This window comes from Mytilus trossulus, chromosome 11, assembly GCF_036588685.1.
Source record: "Mytilus trossulus isolate FHL-02 chromosome 11, PNRI_Mtr1.1.1.hap1, whole genome shotgun sequence".
Classification (NCBI taxonomy): Eukaryota; Metazoa; Mollusca; class Bivalvia; order Mytilida; family Mytilidae; genus Mytilus; species Mytilus trossulus.
In genome coordinates this window covers 37682268-37693274 of record NC_086383.1, presented here as the reverse complement: position 1 = coordinate 37693274, position 11007 = coordinate 37682268, and the positions used below count along the sequence as shown (strand labels likewise).

At 33.6% G+C, this 11007-nt stretch overlaps 1 protein-coding gene across 1 annotated transcript; it reads left to right on the top strand.

The window, feature by feature from the left end:
* Positions 1–5460: 5460 nt before the first annotated feature.
* On the top strand, positions 5461–6009 carry LOC134690026 (uncharacterized). Its single transcript, XM_063549997.1, has one exon. It carries the CDS (start codon positions 5461–5463, stop codon positions 6007–6009), a length of 549 nt encoding a protein of 182 aa, XP_063406067.1.
* Positions 6010–11007: the final 4998 nt, after the last annotated feature.

Here is an 11007-nt window from a genome sequence, read left to right as displayed (position 1 = left end):
ATATTTGCACTTTATTATGTAAATCAATATAGCAGCATAGTAAATCAGCAATATTTTGATGTCAGAATGGATTGCATTATATAAATTTGGTAGATTGTTGGCATGTCTTATTTTTATTCCAAATATTGTTTCGCAACAAAAGTTCAGTGATTTGAAACCTCAGGCTGACCATGCTGACTCATATAATACAATTATTTAAACATGTCCACCAAAACTGACCATATAAGGACTTATTCATGTATGTTTATTTGTAAATATATATAGCAGCATAGCAATACTTTGATTCTTTTCTGTTTACGTAATATAAAACTGTCACTGAAGTCAGTATCTGAATCTGTATTTCCCACTTCTGAGAATGGATTGGCTTGTCACTGATTCATTTTGGCTAGTGTGTGATTTGTGGGTCTGCCCATGAATAAGTCATGCTAGCTGAGGTGTGCTCATTTAAACCCAGTGGTTCAGGATGTTTTGTAAGATACACCTTATCGCTTATCCTGGCTGTGCTGGCTGCTTGAACTTTTGATGGATATACCAATCACTTTTCCATGGTTGTGTCAGATATTTCATTCACACCATTCCCGATTGCACGTTACACGATCACACCATTCCTCCTACACCATTACACCACTCCCCTTACACCATACACCATAGCACCATACACCTTACACCATTGCACCATACACCTAACACCATACACGTTTTTTTTTTGGGGAAGTTTACACCATCCAAGGCCTGTACCAGGATTATAATTTAAAACGCCAGACGTGCGTTTCGTCTACTATCAAAACAGTTAAAAAGCCAAACAGGCACAGGAAGAGCATTGAGGACCCAAAATTCCAAAAAAGTGTTGCTTAATACGACTAAGTTGATTTTCTCCTGGGATAAGAACATCCATAGTTTTCAAAGTTATGTAATTTATAAATTTATAAAAAATGACCATACATACACTGAACGACTTTAGAAACGCAACACACATTTTGATGATTTTTTTCACCAAATCTTGTTTGATTTTCCTACAACTACTTTGTTTGCTTGTCATACTTCTTTTTCCGTACAAAACAATAAAATCTGACATACCTGTGGTTATTGAACATACCGAATTTTTTTAATACGCACGAATTTCTTATTGCGATATTTTGGACCAATGAAAGATGGATTCAGTTGTTTTGCTCTGTGAAACAGTTATTTCAATCCTTTGCATCACTTAAACCAGTTTAAACATGTTGCATCTCCATTTTGCCAAGACAGAGAAACAAAAAACTAAATTATCCCTAAAGAATTCTGCAAACATTCAAACAAAAACGTGCTGCAACCATACTGTATGACTTTAGAAACTCGTCTTACTGTCCTTCCGACAACGATTGAAGTAGACAAGATTTGTTGCTGACCATCAATGAACAGATAAACGTTTAGTGACAACGAAACGTCAATAGAATTTGATTACGCATTATCATCTGTCAGACATGTTTACGGCCGCAACGTGAACTGCTAATCAAATTGCCGAGTGCCATTGAGTACAGATTTATGCCATTAATGTTTCCCATCAACTAGATTGCCAAATAATCGACTGAAGGAAAACCGTAAAAGCCCTCAAGTTCCAACCGCATAATTGCCAAAACAATTAATGGGTTGAACAAATGCAAAACCAGAAGTTGTAAAACAGAACCCAAAACATTTCAGACATAATTTGTTGACAATTATTTTGACGCTTGTAGCATGCAGTCATCGCTTTTGACAGGGACACATTCATTCAAAAATAACACAAAAATAATCTAGTGTTGCGTTTCTAAAGTCGATCAGAATATTATTGATATGTTTTACTTTAAGTTTTGTATTTCGTATTTTAATTTCAACTAATGGAGACATAGACTGCTACCCGTTTATCCTTGTGTGTCAGTTCATTTATATATAATCTTAATGACCGAACAAAATTGCCAGTAGTCAATGCTAGGCGAAACCCAGATCTAGAAATATACCTTCCCTATTTCTATTCTCAATTTTATATGAACGACATGACCAATACATCATTGAGTATCCACAGAGTTAGCATACGTTAACTTTTGCTTTGAAAAAAAACCCGACCAAAACCACACCTGTTCTCAAGTTAACGTTCGACTGGTCTGCTCAACACTAAGTAAACGTGTAACCCGGACCGATCTACATCGATTTTTAAACAAAATATTTCTCAAGATCTTTGTTTCCTATTATTAACATAAAAAAGTAAAACTAATACTTTCGTTTTATGAACAGAACTAAATACAAATATTTGAAAATAAAATACGCATAAAACGTTGCTTGAAACACAAATTTATCTGTGATCTGACAATGTATCAATTATAAAAACGATGTTGGTGACAATATTAACGGGCACTGAATATATAATCCAATGCCTATCAAATTCAACCACATTTGCACTTTATTATGTATATCTTTGAAAAAAAGTATATTTGATGTTAGTTGTATACGTCCTTGTTAGTTATACATCTTTGAACTATGCAGACACAATCAACAATATTTAAAATATAGATGCCTAACAAAATTTCAGTAGTTTTGATACCTCATGCTGACTTGAACAACACAATTGTTTGACTGCATCGACCAAAACTGACCATATGTGCACTTTTATTTGTAAATCTATATACCCGCATAGTAAATCTGCCATATTTTATTTTATGTCAGGATTCAAAGTATAATACAATGGACAGCAATATTGCAGTACAATAACAACAATTTTTTGTTCGCATAGATTTAGGATGCCAACTTGTACTCCTTTTATTCAAAATATTGAATAAAAGTATTTTTGTGGTTTTACTTTTTGATACGTTACAAAATTGGAGCAGTTCTGATACCTCATGTTGACTTGTACAACAAAATAAGATGACCTCATCAACCAAAACTGAACATAAGTGCACTTTAATTTCTATAGCTATATACCCTGATAGTTAATCAGCCATTTTTGTATGTCAGGATTCAATGTATAATACAATGGATAGCAATATTGCAATATAATAACAACACATTATTTGTTCGCAAAAATTTAGGATGTCAGCGAAGGAACAAAATTTGAGTAGTGTTGATACCTCATGCGGACTTGAACCAAAATTATTTGACTGCATCGACCGAAACGTACCATATGTGCACGTTTATTTGTAAATCTATATACCCGCATAGTAAATCAGCCACATTTTTTTTATGTCAGAATTCAATGTATAATTAGGGACTCTGCTGAAACGTTATGTTAAAAAACCCATGTCTAGTGCACTGTATTTTTTACATTTGCAACGTTTTTGTAACTGCAAAATAAACAACTTTTCTTCAGTGTAAAAAAAATAAATAGAAATAGCTTGAGAAACTACCGTACGGTATCTGCGCTTTTAAATTCAGTAATAATCTTATATTTCAACGTGTATATAAGCTTGAGGCAAATCTTTGAACTACGATAAGAATTGCCGTAAACGTAAATTTTCTGCTATCAAGACATACAAATGGTAATCCTTTCTGTTCCTCGCGTTATTTATAGGAAGGTAAACAGAAAACGAAAAATCACACACAAATGCAGAAATAAACCAGGAATCTGATTCTGTAAGTATTTCGTGTAAAATTGTAGAAGAAGGTAGGAAATTATTAATATTACCGACATTTGTTTTATATGTTTGCCAAAAATAAGTGTTATTTCTGAAAATAACGGTGGGATCCATACTTTTCCAAAATCTAGAAAATTTTCTAGTAAATTCATGTGGCATAGGTGTTGATCTCTTCTACATGTGCAAGGTGCGATCCTGGTAAAGATGGTATGTTTCGTCTAAGAAAAGGAGACTAATCAGTGACACCCATATGAGGTATATTATTTTACTTACCGGGATACCCCTTGTCTCCCGTTTCTCCTTTCGATCCTTACAGTATAGCAATGTTATGCTTAGTACAAAATTTGGTTTATGTGCTAAGAAAAATGCGTTTTATTGAAATTGATATTGAATGTTGATTTACACACACAGGTTCTGTTTCTGATTGTGTGTCTATGTCACATCAGTTATGCTTGCAAATTCAAAATTCATCAACCATAAAACAAATTACTTAAAGGATAGTATTTATAGATCAACACACAGACTGAACATGGAATTGTGAGTAACTTTTAGATCAAACTGTTTAAAATGAATTCGAAATAGAAGTGCCACTTCATAAGAATACAACACGAAAAACATAAAACAATAAATCAAAATCACTACCTCTCCCATTTTGCTTACAGTAAATTTGTTTGTGATTTATATATGTATGTTTAAGGTGGTACCCAACACCTTGACTAAAACTATTTTGGCATGTTATTTTTTATAAAATTTTGACAAAGTATTTACTTTGACCCTTTGACAAAAATAAAAAAAAAATAAAAATTGAACCAACCATTTTATTAGAAAAATTACACTGGTTACATAGCAGTTTGACAAAGACTAGTTTTCATTAGAAGCGTAATATTCCCTTAACAACATGGCGTGATTTAAACGTTTAGCTGATATAACAGAGTTATCGTCCTGTAGTGTTAGGTACCACCTTAAGACAATTGTAAATAAAAGGAACGATGATTTTTTTTCAAAATATAATTATAATTAGTTTAAATCAATTCTCAAATTGCAATTTTCATTTTCATTTTTTCCTTCTGAGCGTTTGTTTTTGTGTTTGTCAATACCTCTGCTGGTGTTCTACAAAGTTATACCGCATGCTATTCATTAAACAGCATATTTGATGTAACTACCCTAATAACTTACTCCTTTCTATTTTTATTTAAGAATACACAAGTACATACACTACCAAACTGCATGTATCTAAGGTTAATGACGTTTCTAGGATAGAAAATCACCGTATCTATTCAAGGAATGACTGTAATATATTGTCTGTCTATGAAGAAATAACATAAAAAATGTGGTGCATAATGGATAGTCCGCGTAGCGTGTTATTTCATAGTTTACACCACATTTTTTATGATATTTCAAATATTACAGTCATTTCGTATACATTAATTCTAAATTCCATTTCGTTGGTGACGTTGCAGCCACATGTTAAAAGTATAACTAAGAGTTGATAAAGTACACACTTTAACAATAAGAAAACGTGTTACATCCGAAATTAGATTATATATGCATGTATCAGCAAGCTTACTCTTATTATTAACATAAACATTCAACAAACTTCAATCAATTCATACGAATGTATTTGCGATATTCACACGTTTTGCCTGTGTGCCTTTTCATTATTTTATTACATTTATTCTACAGCTACTTACAATTGCAGAAGAAGAACGTTAAGAACCAAGTCGGAAACACGCCATATGTACCTCGGATACTTCATTTTATATCAGTTGAACCGTTTTTAAAAGACAATGATACGATTACAGGGAATGTGAAAAGTATAATTGATGAGTGGAAAACAAATCATGTAAATTATCAAGTTATTGTGTGGACAGGCAGTATGATAAAGCTGAAGTTTCCAAAACTAGCAAACATTCTTCAGAATATACCAACACCAGCATGGATAGCTGATATAGTACGCTGTAAAGTTTTGTACGAGTATGGAGGTTTGTATTTAGACACGGATATACGAGCCGTTAGATCAGTTGAACCTTTGTTAACAAAGTTTAAATCAGGATTCGTAGTTCGTGAAAGACCAAGAACAAACAATGTATTGATGGAAGTGCCTTGTTCAACACTGTGCAATGCTGTTATTGCCTCAAACAAAAACAGTACATTTATGAAAAGAGTATTTGAAGAAGGTGTAAGAGTAACTGAGAAATATTTACATACTTTAGAACCACAGAAATTATATTCTTTCTATGGACGCACAATAATAACAGGTCCTCCACTTATGACACATGTACATACAACTTCAGAGCATCCGGTTATTGGTTCTATTACATTCTATCCTTGTGATTGGAGTAATCGTTCTAAATGTGTCTATGAACTCTTTGTAAATGGCAGTGAAAACATTTATGCAATGCACCAGTGGAGAAAGTCCTGGTAAAACGTCTGTGGTTGTTTTTTTTAGATTAAAATATAAAAACAAGATATCAATCCGTGTTATTTTTTATATTACATATGCATTGATTTTACAAACAATTTTTATAGAAACATTGACAATTTCAACAGTTTCTAAAATTGTGTGTGAATCACATTACACATGACGAAAATGAACCTTGAAAAGCTGTATAGTTTGGCCTGATAGCAAACAACAGGTAACATACCAATTAACTTGATCTGGGTTTTTTTAAATCTTGATCTTTCTCTGATATCTAGCTCTATCAAAACCTCTGAATGTTCTACCCTTTATACCATCATTGCCAACTAACACTGGAACATCGTCTAAGAGAAATATTCAGCAATACTTTTTCAATTAAAAATTGATAGCATTATCTTTTATTCAAAACTTTTGACATTTTTGAAATACAAAATAAATGCTTTTCTACCTCAGGAATAGATTACCTTAGCTTTATTTGGTAAAATCTTTAGGAATTTTGGTCTTCATTGCTCTTCAACGTTGTACTTGTTTTGGCCGTTTAACATTTTTGGATTCGATGACACTGATAAGTCTTTTGTATACTTTTTTTTTGTTGATGGCTACTATATATATTATGATACTCTCCTGTATAGAAGGTTTATACATGTAGCGTGTTATTGTCAACATGTCTTCCTAATTATATTGAACGATGTAGTCCTTTTATGCCTTCTTAAGTCTTTCCTTGGCATACAAATCACACTTTCATTGTCATTTTTAGAAAACCACTGTCTTCATTAAACCCCAGTCCCACTAGGCCACGAAAAAAAAATGTAAATTTTGATAATCGTGGTACGATCGTGTAGGTCGCAGTAAGGTCGTACCACGGTCGTGTTGAGGTCTTTAAGATCGGGAAGAGCGTGCCCAACTTTTAACATGTTCAAAACAATTGTGGTGCGATCGTGGCGAAACTAGGTCGTAGTAGAAGCGTAGTGAGAGCGCACTAATATCGTAGTAAGATCGCAAAGGTCGCTGTACAATCGTAGCGAAACCGTGATTCTATTCGGAGAGATTGCGCTACGATCTCTCAGCGACGTTATCACGACCTTACGAATATCACGTTCTCACCGCGACCCAATTACTCTTCCACTACCACTTTACCACGCTATTCACGACCGTAGTACGATCATAGCACGCTCTTCTCACGACCTTACTACGTTCACACTACGACCATCATTTTTATTGTCATTTTCACATAACATATATAAAAAAACTCCCAAGGTTTTGTTAGTCTATATGTATTTATCCATTTGCTCCAACGGACCAACCATGCTTTTCGTTTTTATATTAATTTGACCGTTGGTTTTTCCCGTCAAAATGGTTGAACATTGATATTTTATGGGCCCTGTATAGCGTGCTTTTCGGTGTGAGCCAAGGCTCCATATTGAAGGCCGTACCTTGGCCCATAATGGTTTACTTTTATAGATTTTTACGTTGATGGAGAGTTGTCTCATTGGCACTCATACCACATCTTCATATATATATATTGACACATCTATGCCATCTCTGCTATCGTTCACTAAAATATTGTCATTTGAGCTTTACGGACAAGCAACACGTTTGATTGGTCGTTCCGACATCGCTTGATGACAAGTGTTATACTACTTACGCGTACAGTATCAGTTAAATTGAGCTGGAGCTGGCATGTCAGTTAACTGATAATAGTCTGTTGTTATATAGTTATGTATCATTGTCATTTTGTTTATTTTCTTTAGTCATATCTTCTGACATCAGAATCGAACTTCTCTTGAACTGAATTTTAATGTACGTATTGATATGCATTTACTTTTTTTCATTGGCTAGAGGTTTAGGTGGAGGGTTAAGATTTCACACACATGTTAAACCCCACTTTTTTTGCGCCTGTCCCAAGTCAGGAGCCTCTGACTTTTGTTTGTCTTGTACTATTTTTAATTTTAGTTTCTTGTGTAGTATTTGGAGTTTAGTATGGCGTTCATTCTGTGCTCCCTCTGCATCTACATCAATCCCTACCACAACGTCCACGTGTTCTAGTAGATTTTGGTGGCATGACTTTTTTGTTTCTGAGAAATCTCCGTTTGAATAAGAAATAGAACTATATTGATATGAAACACGATATTGAAGGTATTGCTGAGAACGTAGTAAAATCGCGGTATGAACGGACATGTATTATAATCGTGGTAAGAACGTGCTATCGAATAACTCGTGGTATGGTCGTAGTGAGAACGTGAACAGCGTAGAAAGATCTTTATAAGAGTGGTGAGGTCTTAGAAAAAAGCGCGGTGAGTACGTGATTTAATCGGAGCGAGATCGTCGTAGAACCGTTATTAGGGCTTTCATTTTAGATCGCTATGAATGTGGTACGATCGTGGTCTAGTTGGATTAGGGCTTTATTGAGATAAATATGTAAATCGGCGCAAAAAAGGGTTTGAATTACATTTTCCAAAAAAAAAATATATTTACAAAACTTCAAAAGATTATTTATTTACACGAAAACATTTTTCAGTACATACATCAATTTGTCTCTCTGATATACCGCAAGCTGTTCTTTTTTTTACACGTGCTCGCATATATGTTTCATGTTATAATTTGTTTCGTTAAACATATTATTGAAAAATAAAACTTTAACATTTTGATATTTTAGATGCTGTTCTTGCAATATTATCATTTAACATACGCTCTATTTATAAAGTATGCGCTAATCCTATCATTACATCATTTACTTTAATCATGATAGCATAATGTACTTGATAGTGTAGTAGTTGAAATGTATACGGAGAGTTGGATTTAAATTCTATAGTGAGGTTTTGGTGCGAAGTTTTTGAGTAGGTTTATATTTTGGAGTATATAGTATACACGTATTATTCCAGCACTTTTACAATGTTATGACGATGATTGTTTTGTCAATTTTGTACACGTATTCATTAGATTCTTGAAAAATATTATATAAAAAAATATAATGTTCACAGATGATCCAACATAATTACTTAGTATATTTTTTTTTAAATAAAGAATATGCCCCTCTCATGAGTTCACCTTGGAGGAAGGGACATTTAAACTATTGCCACCATGTGCTGTTCGTCATCTTAAGTCGGCAAAATTATTGGTCATGTGTTCCCCTCTGATACCACGTGATTAAATGATGCATGCTTTAAAAATTATCAATACTACGCCAGACGCGCATTTTGTCTACATAAGACTCATCAGTGACGCTCAGATCAAAATTTTTATAAAGCCAAACACGAATACAGTTGTAGGGCGTTGAGGACCGAAACTTTCCCCCAAAATGTGCCAAAATCTGCTTAGGTAATCTTAGTCTGGGATAAGAATATTTGTTTTAGTGGTTCATTTTTTAAACCAAATGAGGCAGTTAGTTTTCTCGTTTTAATTGTTTTGCATTTGTCTTTTTGGGGCCTTTATTAGATGACTATGCGGATGTAGGTTTGCTCACTGTTGAAGGCCGTAAGAAGGCCTAAAGGTGTTTATCTCAGTGTCATTAGTTCTTTTCCGGAGAGTTGTCTCATTGACAAGCATATCACATCTTCTGTTTTATAAGCGTTTCATTTGTTATTCCTGCGTGTATGCGATTATTCTAAAATATGTATATATATGTTATTAATTCTAGGGTATCGTAGCGATACAACTCTCTTGTCATCCTAATATCGACTAACTAATATGAGTTAATGCATATTCAAAATTAATTGAGGTAAGAAACCGAGTGTTGTGGTTTGTGGAGTGCAAACATATCTTATATGTATAGTATTTGTATTTATTTTTAGACCAGTTCGTACTTGTGAATAATAGCATTATGAAATGAAAACTTTGTTTAGACTTTCTTCCATATTTCACAATATTCATCGATTCTTGGCAATAGACCACTTTCGAGTTCATCCGTCACCGAAAAAAAACGTCAATTAGATGCGCCTTTGTGACGTCTTTTTGAAGAAAAAACAGGTTGAAATAAAAACAATTTGTTGCTTGCTTAACCGCCACTGCCAAGTTGTGAATATATAATGCTCATTGTTCTTTGCTTAGCCTCTAGTGGTAAATATTTCATTTAGAAACTTGACAAAAAGCTACGATTAAAACAAGAGGTACATGTAATAGCGATTTTACAGTAACTGTCTTACTCCGACCTTAGTTCGACTTCGAGTCTTATTAGAAGACAGCTGAATTAACTGGGCGATCTCAAAACAATAAAAATAGTGTAATTATTTTGTTTTCATAGCACTAGTAGCACGATGTCAGTCTGAAACGGTCATGTTGGTCTGATCACATCTTGATTGACTGGATTTACCGCTAGAGGAAATCGTCGAGACTTTGTAGACCGTTAAGACTCCGTTACGATCGATAGTCTCATCAGGTAAATCAGTCCGTTAAGGCATGTCAAGATTATCAAGACTGAATCTCCTAGCAAACTGTTAAGATCCGTTACGACAGTGTCAGACCAAATCAGACCATGGATACAAAATTACGTTAAGATTTTGTCAGACCGTGTTCAGTCGTGTTCAGATTTTATTAATTTGGACAGAAAACGGCTAAAACTTTCCTAGTGTTTATCAGGGGTTGTTCCCCTTTTAAGAATAAAATTAAACTTAAAAAGAAGACGGTTTATGTTTACTGAAAGTCTACCATGTTTTAATTAAATAAAGAAAATAAGCAATTCTAATTCATACCTCTTCCTATTTAATTATTTAAAATTTTCTATATTAAAAAAAAACATAAGTGGTTCAAAGTCATACTGCTGCGCAAACCGTGGTGAATTGAGTTTAAAATCAACAGATTGCCGAAATTATATTTAATAATTATTCATTGAATATAAACATCAAACACTTTATATTTAATGGTTTACAAGTGATTGTAAATACATATTTATGCAATTACAGACTGGTGCCGTGGGGAATAATGTGTCAACTTGACGTTACAGATAATTTGTACACCCTTAAAAATTACTGATGTCGGGATTACATGTAACACTTGCAAATGTAATCT

Coding starts and splice junctions, on each gene's coding strand:
- LOC134690026 (XM_063549997.1), top strand. CDS start 5,461: ATGATAAAGCTGAAGTTTCCAAAACTAGCAAACATTCTTCAGAATATA.